We start from the raw sequence: 16,522 nt of genomic DNA, 5'->3' as shown, positions 1-16,522 counted from the left end.
GGTTGCTCAAAATCCAAAATGTCTTTACACCGTCACAAAAAAATAGGAGGCATTACTTTTCAGCCCGCCCTCGTACCTTGGTAAATATGCGTTTCCGGACATATGTTGATATGAACTTTTTTGTTCCTTTACTTATCAGGAATCACCTCCTGAAGTTTGTCCCTATAGTTTCTGTTCACCCTGTATAATCAACCTTGAAAGACAGGTGATGTGTGTGTGAGTGCGAGTGTGAAAGGGGGGGGGGGCGGGTATAATATTTCCCTAAGAAATACTTAAACCAATCGTACGGACCTGGAGACAAAAATGCGGTCAATTTGCCATGCGCGTACGGTTTTATCGTTTTCAAAAGTTGGCAACGCTGCCACAGAGAAGTCGGGAAAGCGGGAAACTCCAGTCGCAATCTTTTTTCTCTCACTGTTCATTGTTGGAGCCGTCTCGCGTCACTACTTGCGCACAGAGTTGTTCTTGTTCGCCTGCTCTACAGTTAGCTGGTACAGAGTATACATGATCATGATGGGATAAAATTATTTGCCGATCACGAGAACACTTTTAGTAAATTGGTTGAATAAGGATTTTCTACGCGAATTTATACCTGATTATTTTATGTTACAGCCCTCGCTTGCGGCGGAGTGGTTAGCACAGTTACGACGCCATGGGTCCCGGGATCGAATCCCGTTACCCAAGTGAGTGTCTCTTCATCATTTATCATCACTCATACTCATCTTCACAATTAGCCCAACGTGGCATAAAAGCGATGTAAAATAAACACAAAAATCCTTGTTATCTTCATTTGTATGTGTGGTTACTTAATTACTTTCTAGATTAATCGCGACGATGATGATAGAAGGCTGTATTGTTATGATTAACTTGACGAAGTTAGGTTGCGAGATAATGATTCAAACACTCAACGCACTGGATCTAAATTCCTTTCAGTTTTATTATTACCCTTAATATACGGTATTTTGCATTTTCTTTAAGATTCTTTCACGAAACTTCAAGAAGTTAGAACTAATGAGGAAACTTTCTTAACTGAGCAGTGTTGCCTTACTTTAAGAACATAATTGATCCCCTTAAGGAGCAGATGAAACTAGCAAACAAGGAAATTCAAATTAAATAATAATATTCTAAGAGAGGGAAATTGCAGAGAGTGACGTCTTTGCAGAGAATAAGGAATTTCATATGAATGTCTTTCTTTCACTGCTGCTAGGAACAAGCATCCACTTTATTAAATGTACTTTTCTCTGAATGAAAGCCTTGCTTGTTTTCCTCCTAGAAGAAAAGAATGGTCTTATAAGACCACGAATATAAATAGCATTGCGCATTGAGTCTTTACTAATCACAATTGCAAAGGCTGGAGTTTTGCACTTTTGAAGTTCTTGGTCTTCCAACTGCGAACAACCTTCCAAAGTATATACTAAACCAGGGTCACATAATTGTTTAACTCCACCAACTTTTAAGTATCATGGTTTAGTTGTTATTGACTGTTAATAACTTATATTAACTAGCGACTTTACTTCCACATGAATTACTCTCTACAATCATAAGCGTAACTTAGCGGGGAGAAGAGGCCCTCCAAAAATTTTTCAGATTTGAAAAAATGTACAAGTTAGACAACATGTGGAGTAAAGTAATTTGTGCACGAACGTCACAGTTAAGAAAATAATCCTATTTTTATGAGATGGATAACTTTTGGAATCTCTTCTCCCATATTTAACTCCCAGGCTTGATTCTGTCGCCTCAAAATTAGGCCCCAAGTCAAATTCTGACCCCCTTAAAAACTAGGCCCCAAGTTGCGCCCATGTCTATACCTGATTGGATTGATAGAATATAGTTGATGCGATCTTTTGCAAATAGCTGTTGTGGCTCGTAAAGTTGCTCTTTAATGTTTATGGTTACCATTTTCCTTTTGTTTAACTGAATGCTCCAAAGAGCTCATGTCACCCTCTCCTTCACACACACACACACTCTCTCTCTCTCTCTCTCTCTCTCTCTCTCTCTCTCTCTCTCTTTCTCTCTCACCCTCACACACTTTTCTTTCTCTCTCTCACACACACACACCGTCACTTTATCTCTCTCTCACACACACACCATCACTTTATCTCTCTCTCTCTCACACCATCACTTTATCTCTCTCTCTCTCTCACACACACCACCACCTTATCTCTCTCTCTCTCACACACACACACACACCATCACTTAATCTCTCTCTCACACACACACACACCATCTCTTTATCTCTCTCTCTCTCACACACACACCATCACTTTATCTCTCTCTCTCTCACACACACCACAACCTTATCTCTCTCTCTCACACACACACACACACACACCATCACTTAATCTCTCTCTCACACATACACACCATCACTTTATCTCTCTCTCACAGACACACACACCATCATTTAATCTCTCTCTCACACACACACACACCATCTCTTTATCTCTCTCTCTCACACACACACCATCACTTTATCTCTCTCTCTCTCTCACACACACACACCATCACCTTATCTCTCTCTCTCTCTCTCTCTCACACACACACCATCATTAATCTCTCTCTCACACACACACCATCACTTTATCTCTCTCTCACAAACACACACCATTACTTTATCTCTATCTCTCACACACACACACCATCACTTTATCTCTCTCTCACACACACACACACACACCATCACTTAATGTCTCTCTCTATCTCACACACCATCACTTTATCTCTCTCTCTCTCTCTCTCACACACACACCATCACTTTATCTCTCTCTCACATACACCATCACTTAATCTCTCTCACACACACACGCACACCATCACTTTATCTCTCTCTCACACACACACACACCATCACCTTATCTCTCTCTCTCACACACACACACACCATCACTTAATCTCTCTCTCACACGCACACCATCACTTTATCTCTCTCACACAGACACACACCATCACTTTATCTCTCTCTCTCACACACACACACACAACATTACTTTATCCATCTCTCACACATACACCATGACTTTATCCCTCTCTCTCACACACACACACCATCACTTTATATCCCTCTCTCTCACACACACACCATCACTTTATCTCTCTCTCACAAACACACACCATCACTTTATCTCTCTCTCTCTCTCTCACACACCATCACTTAATGTCTCTCTCTCACACACACACCATCACTTTATCTCTCTCTCTCTCTCACACACACACACCATCACTTAATCTCTCTCTCACACACACACCATCACTTTATCTCTCTCTCACAGACACACACCATCACTTTATCTCTCTCTCTCTCTCACACACACACACAACATTACTTTATCCATCTCTCACACATACACCATCACTTTATCCCTCTCTCTCACACACACACACCATCACTTTATATCCCTCTCTCTCACACACACACACAACATCACTTTATCCCTCTCTCTCACACACACACCATCACTATATCTCTCTCACATACACACACCATCACTTTATCTATCTCTCTCTCACACACACACACCATCACTTTATCTCTCTCTCTCTCTCTCTCTCACACACACCATCACCTTATCTCTCTCTCTCTCTCACACACACCATCATTTTATCTCTCTCTCACAGACACACACCATCACTTTATCTCTCTCTCACACACACACACAACATCACTTTATCCCTCTCTCACACACTCACACCATCACTTTATATCTCTCTCTCACACACACACACACACACCATCACTTTATCTCTGTCTCACACACACACCATCACTTTATATATCTCTCTCTCTCACACACACACCATCACTTTATATCTCTCTCTCTCTCTCTCTCACACACACACACACCATCACCCCATCTCTCTCTCTCACACACACACCATTACTTTATCTCTCTCTCACACACACACACACACCATCACCATATCTCTCTCTCTCACACACACACACACCATCACTATTCTCTCTCTCACACACACACCATCACTTTATCTCTCTATCACAGACACACACCATCACATTATCTCTCTCTCACAGACACACACCATCACTTTATCTCTCTCTCACACACACACACACACCATCACTTAATGTTTCTCTCTCTCACACACACCATCACTTTATCTCTCTCTCTCACACACACACCATCACTTTATCTCTCTCTCTCTCACACACACACCATCACTTAATCTCTCTCTCACACACACTCCATCACTTAATCTCTCTCACACACACACACCATCACTTTATCTCTCTCTCACACGCACACCATCACTTTATCCCTCTCTCTCACACACACAACATCACTTTATCTCTCTCTCACACACACACCATCACTTTATCTCTCTTTCACACACACACCATCACTTTATCTCTCTCTCACACACACACACCATCGCTTTATCTCTCTCTCACACACACACCATCACTTTATCCCTCTCTCTCACACACACACCATCACTTTATCTCTCTCTCACACACACACACACCATCGCTTTATCTCTCTCTCTCTCACACACACCATCACTTTATCTCTCTCTCACACACATCACACACCATCGCTTTATCTCTCTCTCACACACACACCATCACCTTATCTCTCTCTCACACACACACCATCACTTTATCTCTCTCTCTCGCACACACACACCATCACTTTAGCTCTCTCTCTCACACACACACACCATCATTTTATCTCTCTCTCTCTCTCACACACACACACACCATCACTTAATCTCTCTCTCTCTCACACACACACCATCACTTAATCTCTCTCTCTCTCACACACACACCATCACTTTATCCCTCTCTCTCTCACACACACCATCACTTTATCTCTCTCTCTCACACGCACACCATCACTTTATCCCTCTCTCTCTCACACACACCATCACTTTATCTCTCTCTCTCTTTCACACACACACACCATCACTTAATGTCTCTGTCTCACACACACACCATCATCACTTAATCTCTCTCTCTCACACACACACCATCACCTTATCTCTCTCTCTTTCTCTCTGTTTACTCTCTCTAATCTGCGTTACCATCCTTTCTCTCACCCCCTCTCTCTGTCACACAGTTTCACTCTTGCTCTTTTTCCTTTGATCTATCTCTTTCCTTCTCATTTCCACTCTCTGCCTTCTCCTCCTCGCTCTATCAACCTCATCTTCACCCTATCTCTTTGATTCTCTCACTCTGAATTTCTATCTCCTCCTCTATATTTATCGATATCACTTTCTATTTTCTTCATCTCTCCTGTTGTTTCTCCGTTTGCGGTCCTGTCTCTCGTAGTTTTCTTCCACTTTTTAGTTTCCCCCTCTCTTTCTCTATGTCTCCTTACCTCCCTCCCTTTCTTATCTCCCTCTTGTTCCTTTATTTCTCTTCCTCCTATTTATCCCTCTGCCTCTCTCTCTGTCGGGAGGTATAAGCAGGCCTAGAGTAATCAAATTTTACCAACTCCGATAATTAATTTTCGAATTGCAGCAGTAAACTGCTGCAGGAGTTTTAAATTTGCGGTCTGAGGACCTAAAAAGTATTTTAAAGCTTGGAAACGTAATGACGTCCTTTGAAAATTATGAAGGCGCGCGGATTAAAGACGAATGATATTGCAATTAATGATTCTCACACAAAACAGCGGTAATTTTTGTAGTAGTAATGCGTCGTTTCCAGTCGTATGTGAATTGAAGTGAATGGTGTGACGTATACATAGAAAGGAACTGGATGGCGTGAGTTATACATAGAAAGGAACTGGATGATGTGAAGTATACGGAGGAAGGAACTGGATGACGTGAGTTATACATAGGAAGAAATTGGATGACGTGAGGAATGCATAAGATGAAAATGGATAACGTGAGTTATACATTTGAAGGAAGTGGTTGACGTGAGTTATATATGGGAAGAAACTGGATGCCGTGAGTTATACATAGAAAGGAACTGGATGACGTGAAGTATACGGAGGAAGTAACTTGATGACGTGAGTTATACATAGGAAGAAATTGGATGACGTGAGGAATGCATAAGAAGAAAATGGATGACGTGAGTTATACATAGGATGAAAGTGGATGACGTGAGTTATATAAGGGAAGAAGCTGGATGGCGTGAGTTATACATAGAAAAGAACTGGATGATGTGAAGTATACGGAGGAAGGAACTGGATGACGTGAGTTATACATAGGAAGAAATTGGATGACGTGAGGTATGCATAGGAAGAAAATGGATGACGTGAGTTATACATTTGAAGGAAGTGGATGACGTGAGTTATATATGGGAAGAAACTGGATGCCGTGAGTTATACATGGAAAGAAACTGGATGACGTAAGTAGGAATTGTGTATGGTATTTAGGTGTAAATATACTGCGACTGCACCGTCAAATAATATTTTCGTTCTCTCGGCGTTACCCCCACACCCCCTATACGCCTTCATGGCGTGGTGCTATGCACAGGGGAACACTTTACCTTTTTTTTTTTTTTTTTGTTCTCTCGGCCTCCACACTTCTTCCTCTAAATCCCAGGAGGGGGTTAAATGTTGCGTCTTCTAACGAAGGGTATTCAAGTTTAATTCTTGGTCATACACCCATCACTAGGTCGGAATTAAATTCTAAATCAACAACAGATGTCGAATCGTAACTAGAAAAGTTACTATTTCTTATTCTTATCTGCTGGATAAATTATCTTTGTTTTATTATTGTACTTTTATTATTTTGAACATATTCTTTAAGACCCTGATGCCTCGGTGACCGATTGCGTTGAGTGTTGGATTCACGGTCACAAGTGAACTTCAGCGTCACGATTAGCCTCAAAGACAGATTAACATAAAAAAATACAATACAATCAAAATCCATACGAATCAAACTTGCTGGATGAAAATTAATGTTAAAATATCACAGAACTGTGATTCAATCATTGTGATAGTAAATCACAATCAGAACTCTGATTCAATCACTGTGATAGTAAATCACAATCCGAACTGTGATTCAATCACTGTGATAGTAAATCACAATCAGAACTGTGATTCAATCATTGTGATAGTAAATCACAATCCGAACTGTGATTCAATCATTGTGATAGTAAATCACAATCAGAACTCTGATTCAATCACTGTGATAGTAAATCACAATCCGAACTGTGATTCGAACTAATAACTTCATGATATTTCTCCACTTATAAGAGATTTCAAGCAATAACGTATTTAGTCAGTACACCATATGGATTAAATAAATGTCTCCAGTACAATACAATTCGTTGAAATTTTCAAAGATACTGTATTCAACTGTTATCAAACCGTAAGTGAACTGTAACTGAAGCAGATACATACAATGACAGAACAAGATTCCATCACAGCGAAATCCCTACGCGTTAATATTAAGCACGGAAATAACATAAAACTGGTGAAAAATATAAAGGTAATTATCAGGTAGCAATCACAAGATAATATAAAACAAGGAAGACATATATTATGCTTCCCTGTTTTCCAAAAACAAAAATAAACAAATTTCACCTGCTTTGAAATGTGCAATCTACTTATTAACTTCATTCTTCTTCCTCTCATATTATTCTCGTGATTCCTGATTATGTCATAAATTGCAATGTGTAATTTAAAACGTTGCCTACATTATAATGAGTTTAAATATGTAAGAATAATCTTAAATAATTCGTGGCAGTAGCGCAGAAGTAAATTACCATATTATATGTTATGTAATGCAGGCGTATAATATAAAGATACTGCCATCTAGCGAGAAAAACTTTTATAATTTCTGCTACAAGTTGAAGTATAACTTTGTTATTACATGGTGTATGTGAATGACACAAAATAATGTTGAATCAATTAAACAGTAATATGTAAGGGTATTTGCAATCTAAACAGAAGGACATATTTTTCTCCCGCTCAAGCCAATAGGCCTAATCACTGGCGGATTTAGCAGGAGGGGTACAGGGGCACGTCCCCTACCGAAAGTGGAAGACTAAATATTTTTATACGTATTAATAGCATTCTGTTACAACGAACAATAATCGACCAATCATTTTTCAGATAGCAAAATAACCCCGTATGCATTAATCGAGACTAGATTTACTTGTCACTTAAATAAGTCGACACCGAAATTAAGGTGATTATTTCAGCGCGTTACGACCTCAGGGGTCCTGGGTTCGAATCCCACCTTGGACATGGGCATTCATTGTTAGTGTCAATTTCATCATATTATCACTCATCCTCGTCTTCGCGATTAGCCAAATGTGGCAGAAAAGTGAAATAAAAATAAACCAACTCGATCAATCAATTATTAACTTATTCTTATGATAAAACAGAATCGATCTGTGTACAATCTGTAGCTTTGTATTAACCGCAGGTAACTTTAATCTAGAGGTCCATTGTTTTAAAGGAGTTCAATGAAATTTATAAGTAAAATTAAAATATCACATTGGGAAGCACAAATCTTTATATTACACGCACAGAGAGAGAGACGTAGCGAGCGATTTCTGCGTCTAGAACAAGAATAGAATCTGGCCTTCTTTTGTTTCTTAAACGTAAGATCTAGCAAATGTAAGACAGAAGATTGCACTTCTGTATTTTTGTTAATTAGCGTCACGTTTCTGTCACTTTTGGCTAATCGTGACGATGAAGATGAATGATGATTAAATGAAATTAATGAAGAGACTCTCACAAACCCTCAGGACTCGAACCCGGGAACTTCTTTGACGAGATCCAAAGTCGACCGTGCTCGGCCACCTAGTGGGTTCGACATTTGGCATTATTTACTTCTCCGTTCTATGAGTGGTTTACAATGAGTGACTATCCGCAACAATTATTATAGAATACAGAGAATCGTTAATACAACCGTATTTGTAATAAAACAACATTGTAGAGTGGTGGATACCTGCTTTAAACATTAATTTATTAAGGCATATACAACCTTCACAATTCCTGAATTTCTTGATTTTTGATTTTGTATCGATATTCTTGCGACTCCTGCACATACTTTTAGTCACATCGGTATTTTGTATATAATAGCACCATAAACAAATTGTATCACCTTTCCATCAAGAAGAATATAGTTGATGTGACTAAACACTTGTTTTGCGAACGAAGCGAACAAGAAAAAGATTTAATCTCCTCTTCTCCTTTCATCTCATCTCGTTTTTCTCATCTCTTCTCCTCTTTGCTCCATTTTCCTCATCTCTCCTCGCAACTTTCTCCTTTATTCTTACTACTCCTTCTTTCTTCTTCTCTCCTCTACTTTTCTTCATCTCCTTTCGCTTCCTCTCTCCTCTTATTCCCCTTTGAGTAGACTCATCAGCGACGTACTAGATAATCGATTTTTTCTTTCAGAAAGTATTGTGTCATTTGCGATATAATATTGATCTTTTGAAAAATTTTATACACAATACTTGCCTTCATTCCTTACGCGTAATTCATACATATCTTTTGTGCATCTGGCAACCCTGAAATTGAGCCTAACTCTGCACGCAACCCACCAACGCTTTGTGTAAGTTGGGTTGCCTATAAAAAGTCACTGTCCTAAGACTTTTGAGACACGCTGTACAATGGGTAAGTGCATCTCTTTAGGAGGTTGCGATGCGTCAGTGAGAACAATCTCAACATTAGGAAAATTGCATCATGCTGGGTTCTCGATATTGTCACCATTGTGCAACCATCAGCTACGGCCTATTGTTGCAAGTCTTGATCACATTCTCGTGAACTTTTACCACGCGCCACGTGGATGTTGATCCACAACCGCTGTTCTAACTTTGTAAACATGTTTTATGGCAGTGAACGTGTTCATTTCAACCTGGTACATACACACAGGGGTGCCAATCTCCCCCAAGCTCTATGACGCACCCCCCTCAAAATGTAGAACATCTCCCCCCTTTATGACGAATTATTTACTCAAATTATTTTGGTCAGACAAAATTTGCGGAACAATATAATACAGACATCTTTAAGCAATATATGTTTACTTTAGGTACTGTAGGCTCACTTTCATGTTTGCGAACATACAATGTACAAAACAGCTCAGGCTCACTGCCATTGTTAGTACTGTACCTTATTCTTAGCAGTTTTTCTGCTTGACCAACCTTGTATTAATACGAACAGCACGCCCTCCTCTTCTAAAACGATTCTAAGGGCATAAGAGGGAATCTTTCATTTCAACTCCATCGCCGCGATCACCCACAGGTAGGTAGAAAAACTGTACATAATAACCATAACGTAAAATCAATAACAAGTCAATTAAAGGAACAATCCTCCCCCAATTTTTGTGTTAAGATATACAGGGTGTCCACAAATTATATTTACAACTTCAAATCTAAATAACTAAATAATGGAACGAGGTATCTCAGTTCTGTTGCCTTCATGTAAAAGAGAAAGTCTCCAAGTTTTGTTTACTGTTTTTTTAGGTACATTGAGTAAGTAGGGAAGATGGGAGGTCATATTTCCACAAAATGACTGCTCCACAGGAGAAGGCACAGAATGATTGAATAGGCATAACTGTCGAATTTGGGGAGGTCTGGAAAGCCTCACGAGGTTCGAGAAGTCGACCGCCAAAGCCCAAAGGTTCATGTGTGGTGTGGTCTTATGCACAATCAAATCAGTGGCACCTTTTTGATATCCTACGGGCAACAAGGTGGCCACACATAGAGATGCATTGAGGTGGTAAAAAAACTTTGAGAGTTTATCTTTTAAATGAAGGAAACAGAACTGAGATACCTTGTTCCATTATTTAGTTATTTAGATTTGTTGTAAATATAATTTGTGGACACCCTGTATATAGAATTGTTATAAAATTGTGTCCCCCCCAAAATTTCCCATGACGCAGATGCGTCACGAATCCGCTTTGTGGACACCCCTGCATACACAACAGCACTCGCTGCACCGACCGCGTTTGGCAGTCCACACATTGCTCATTGCCTCTGATGCCACGGTGTTGTCACCTTTCCCTGACAGTGTTGTCACTACTTTATTTACAACCCAGACCTAGGTAAATATAAAAAGTATACACATTTTAGCAGATGATACAATGTAATGGGTGAGGTGTACCCTCAACTACAGCGCTGAATAGGTCTCCGATATTTTCACCGGGTGATACGACATTTACTATAGGTCTTTTCTACTCTTATGGCGGCCGGTCCTCATGCTGGCAAGGGAAGTGGGGAGCCGGGAATACGCAGCAGACCAACCAGACAAGTGCGGTGGGACCGAGAGTTAAGACGCGGCGGGAGGAAGTACTACGTGCACCTCGATCTACAGGCTGCTGAGTTTCTTATCGCGCTCAATTGGTCGATTCCTCGCTCCCCACTTCACTTGCCAGCATGGGGATCGGCCCCCGTAACCCCAGACAATAGCTATAATTTGTTCTTCTTTCCCTTGCAACGACCCAAAGTTATGTCGTAGCAAAATATTATTATTACTTTGTTTAATTTATGTACATGTTCGTTTGAATCAGTGTTATGACTCGTATAGGAGGGCCTGTATGGTCATTGAAGATGCAAAAATAAGCGAGTTGGTAACTATGAAAAAAGATAGAGATTTTTTCTATTGGTTTTGGTAAAAAAATATATGAAAGATGACATTAATGTAAGTCTAAGTGTTATTTGAAAGCTTTACGTGAGTAATATTGTGACTATTTCTTGTTTCTACTCTGTTGGAAATAGCAGAGCTGAAATTTAATTGAAAGATTTGCCTCTGCAAGGCTTGTGTAAAGTAAGTTACCCAGTGGAAATGTCTTTTAAACGTGTTGAGTCACGTGTGTTGTTAACTAGTTTCTAGTTAAAGCTATTACTGTTAATAAATCGTTAATTATGCGATATTAAGACCACTTTTAGTCGTAAACGTTGTAAGTGCCAAAAGCGAAAGTGTTGGGAAATCGCATCGTTCCGCGGACGCCGTTTGAACTACAGAGCATTCCCTGACATTCGCTGCGAGACTCGGCGGCAAGCGGCCCGGCATCAGCGCTTGTCTTTCCCGGTAAACGGAGTCCGCGACAGTCGCTAGAGTCTGCTATTAAAATTACAGTTTTCATATTGTGTACTAACCTTGACTACAGAAGGTGTTGAAAATGATGTCCCTCTGTTGCAACACATTCCTGGCATCTCCGAAGGAAATTGGCATTTACACGTGCAAGTTCGTCTACTGTAATTCTCGTACAATAGCTACTCTCTTTTAACTCACGGATGGAGTGCGGATTGTCTTTGTATACTTTATTTTCCCATTTTAGTTCCACTTTTATTCAGAACTGACCCTATTACTCTAAACGTTTTACGAGGTTTAATATAGTGGTCCTATGTGGAACGGGAACGGGAACGTTTACCAATTTTGGTCTTCAATTAAACCCTGGATACTCCTAACCAGGGATGTAGGACCCTCATTCGGCGTCCTCTATGAATCGGAGTTGGGGGCACCCTCGTCCGCCCTCTGTACGGGTGTTTTTTTTTCAAATAGAAAGCAAATAGGGTGGACAACAAAGCTATATTTGAATTAAAAAATAGACTAAATTCTTGATTTGGTTTATTTACATCGCCTAATGACACTTTTGGCTAATCGCGAAGATGAGGATGTGTATGATGAAATTGATGAAAGCACACTCACAAAGAACACTCATGCCCAGGCAAGGATTCGAACTCGGGACCCAATAGACTAAATATAAATCATATTATTTGAAGGTATATTTTCAGCTTACGTCGTCGGATGTTCTCACATTACGATATCATGTAAACAGGTCACAAGTAATTTATGTCATTTTAATATCACATCCTACGCAAGGAATTGTATTCGGATATTTCAAGTGATTATTGTTAGTGTGTAGTCATTAGCAATGCCTCAAATTGACTGTGGACCGAAATCGAAATACAATACTCGAACGAGCCGTAATGACGCATCAATCTTTTATTCCAGTGTAGCCAGCAGCAGATTTTTTTAAAAATTCCTTTGTCTGATTTTGGTTATTACATTGGTTGACCCTGTTCTGTCAATAAACCACATAATTCGCTGCACTGGAGGAGGGTTCCGTAATTGTAGATGCTTATTTAATCAATAATGGGAACAGATTTTCATGTTTCACAAGAAATGTTGGGAATTATTCCATATACGCTGTAGAGCTACCGCGTCCATGTTTGTCTGGTACGAACGTTACTCTATCAAGTGCCTGAATCTGATATGATACTGGGTGTATGGAATTGAGCAAGTAACATTTACAAAAACAATTTTTTATCCACTCAGCAGTCCACAAAGACAACTATTTGACCTATGCCCAGTGATGTTCGTCTACGCGTAAACAACGATAGTCTACATTCTACACGTAGACTATTTTATACACGTAGATTACGTAATCTGTGTGAACAACATGGCGAAAGGTGATAACTTGGCAAAGGGCGCCGTGGAATTAAATTAAAATTATACTCCTTTCAGTTGCTGATGTGTGAGGAGAACTTTTCATACTCTTTCTTCCAAATTCGAAAAATTTCTCACCTAGGGAAAAACCTAATATAGGAAATATTCTAGTGTTTTATGGGGAAAAGACCACTCTTGCCTCACGACTGCCATCTGTTGTTGTTTTTTGCATACTATTTATCTTCTTCCATAGTTGATAATAGAAGAGAAGAGAAATTTTGTTGTAAATAGGATTCTTTTCATTTCGTTAGGAACTTATATAGTTGAAAATGTCACTTTCCTTTCATGAAACCCTTGAAAATTAATTTTTCTGTACTTTAGATTGTCTACGTAGTCTATGTAAACTACAACCCAATGTAATCTACGCGTAGATTACGTGCATACAACGCATGTAGCCGTAAACTTATAGTCTACGGCACATCACTGCCTGTGCCACATAAGTCAATTTTTCAAATTCAATAGTTGTGTCGAAGAGATGTAAAATCGTTACATTTAAATGCAAATCTCTTAGGATGTTGCCTTTGAATTGCATATTTTGGCATTTTTTCCCCGAAAAGTTTGGAATTGTAAGTACATATTTTGGAAATAATAGCCCTATTTTTTAATTATTAAGTGAACTTTTTTTAATTTTAATTGTACGTTTTGAACCTTTTAATGCATTTTTACATTTTGAGCATATACTTTTTTCATTTAACTGCATATATTTGACTTTAAGCTTATATTCTGTTTCTAAACTGCAGCTCTTGGAATTTTAAAGGTTTTTATATTTTAAAGATTGAGAGCATATTATTTTCATATTTTAATATATTTTGAAACTTTTCGCGATTCATTGGATATTGGGTTCAAATTTTGGAATGTTACGGGCATTGGTCTATAAATTTGGTTAATTTACGTCGCTTTTCTGCCACTTGTGGCTAATCACGATGATGAGGGTGAGTGCAATGTGATAACCACTCCGCCACGAAGGACAGTGTAAACCTCTTAGTATGTTGGATTTTCAGTGCATATATCCCAAAAGTCTGGAATTTCAAGTACAATTTCTGGTCATATTAGTCAATATTTCTTAAAACTTTTAAGTGCAGTTCTCCATTGTAATTGTACGTTTTGAAGCAATTAAATACTTTTTTCATATTTTTAGTACATATTTTTGAATTTCAAGGGCATAGCTTCCACTTCAACTGCATATAGCTATTTAAGTACCTTTTTGGCATTTGGAGTTTAGCTCTTGGAATTTTAGGTACTATCTTCGACATTTTAAACGCATGCTTAATTTTTTTTTTTCATATTTTGGTATATTTTGAAACTTTTCATAACATTTTGCATGTTGGGTACATATTTTGGAATACTAAGATCATACGGTTTGGAACATCAAGGGCATAGTTTTCACTTCAACTTCACATTTTTCAAATTTTGGTATATTTTGAAACTTCATTTTGTTTTTGCTTTGAGCACGAGTGAGTTCTACGATAAAGAAAGAAACTTATTCTTACCTGTTTCCATAGGAACGGGTCCTGGTAGTTGATGTACGCCGCACAGGAGATTTGGGCAGCGGATAGAATGGTCCCAGCGGTCAGCGCCTCCTGGAGATGAATCGGCAGTAGGGCGTAGGTCAGATAGATGAAGAACATGGTGCACCACACACCGGCGCTGCCAGATCTAGGCTGGCACACCACGATCATCAGCACCTCTATGGCGAAGAAGGTGCACAGCACCACGTAGGAAAAGATGATCAGATAGATCTCATTGAGGAACGACCTCGTAAGCAGAACCAGGAGGATGACGTAGACACCAATGCATATCCCAAGAGTAATACTCTTCCCAAGACTGAAGGACTCTTGAGGACTGAACGCGTTCAGAACGTTCAGCACGATGCAGATGAGTATCAAGAGTCCAAGAAGATTGGTCATGTTGCTTTGGTTCATACGCAAGAAGTACCTCTGGTAGAGCATCTCGACTTGAAGGTCCCGGAAACGATGCGACCGGAACAGTCTCCGGATCATCTTCCGGACGTCCCACCAGTCGGAGGAGGTTCCGTGCATCGCCAGGATGGACTCCACCTCGCAGCTTCCTCCTTCGTCTTCATCTTCTCCCTCGTCTTCCTCTTTGATGTCGTCGTCCTTCGCCTTGAGGCTGGAAGAGGTGCCGTAGATGCCCGAGGAAGAGGTGCTGTAGTGCTCGATGACCTCCCAGTTGGACTTGCGGGGCTGTGGGGGTTCGATCTTCGGGCGCGGGGTGTCGAAGTCCACGAGGGCGGTGCCGTTTTGAGGTCTCGGGTGGCGGAGGCTCGCGCTTCGTCTCTTGATCCTGATCTTCATGCTGCCAAGTTCCTGTAAGGATGAAACGTCTTGGTAAATTTAAGGTAAAGACACTACATATAAACCTATTCACAATTACCAATCTAAGATTTGTATAGGACTGCGCTATAATATATACCACTGGTGTCGCAAGAGAATTTCCTTGAGGATTTTAATTTCCTCCGACAATATTTTAACCCTTTCCGGCGATTTATCATCCATGTTGGATATAACGAGAGTGTTTTAATTGATGTTTTAGCTTTGTGAGAAGAGCGCGCCATCTCCACTCTCTCTGAGAAAGGTATTAGAATGTCCTTACCTTTATAATGTGTTAGGTATATTCTGTGCAGGTCCCTTTACAACAATGCACTTTTAACCCTTCTCAAGCAGCTATTTACACCATTTTTTTTAACTCTTAGGTGTATATTAAGGGTGCAGAATGGTCATATACAGGGTGTATCATAAGTAATAGCTCAAACTGACACAGTTAAAAGTACACGATAATAGATGCAAAAAATATCAGTAAACATACCGTTTTCGAGATAATTGCGAATGTGTGGTTACAAGCCGCCACTGACTTCATTGTTTGTAAACGTCGTCCTAGTTGGTAAAATGCTAATAATACAGTAAGAAAAGTCATTGGAGATCTCATTGCTTTTATTGAACATTCTACTTACTTTAACAAACGTACAATTACTGTACACTCGTACCTGTTAAAGGAGTTGTTCAAAGTGTCGTCCTTGCTTCTCGATGCAATACTGCACGCGATTCCGCATTGAGTTTCGAATTCTTTCGAACACCCCTGTTTCATTTCGGAATTAGTCACAAGCATGTACAATTCTTCGTACTGAT

General features: G+C 39.7%; 1 protein-coding gene across 1 annotated transcript in view; it reads right to left on the bottom strand.

Moving 5' to 3' along the window:
- The window catches only part of LOC145981588 (adenylate cyclase type 6), a 464,667-nt gene that overhangs the window by 157,182 nt on the left and 290,963 nt on the right, over positions 1-16,522 (bottom strand). The window contains exon 4 of the mRNA XM_083114946.1: positions 14,867-15,703. Within this exon, the coding sequence (XP_082971072.1) occupies positions 14,867-15,703 (837 nt within the window). The remainder of the gene's footprint in view (positions 1-14,866; positions 15,704-16,522) is intronic.

This window comes from Lepisma saccharinum, chromosome 29 (assembly GCF_977018435.1).
Source record: "Lepisma saccharinum chromosome 29, izLepSacc3.1, whole genome shotgun sequence".
NCBI classification, from domain to species: domain Eukaryota; kingdom Metazoa; phylum Arthropoda; class Insecta; order Zygentoma; family Lepismatidae; genus Lepisma; species Lepisma saccharinum.
Note: the sequence above shows the minus strand (reverse complement) of the source record. Positions and strands in the feature narration are given on the sequence as shown.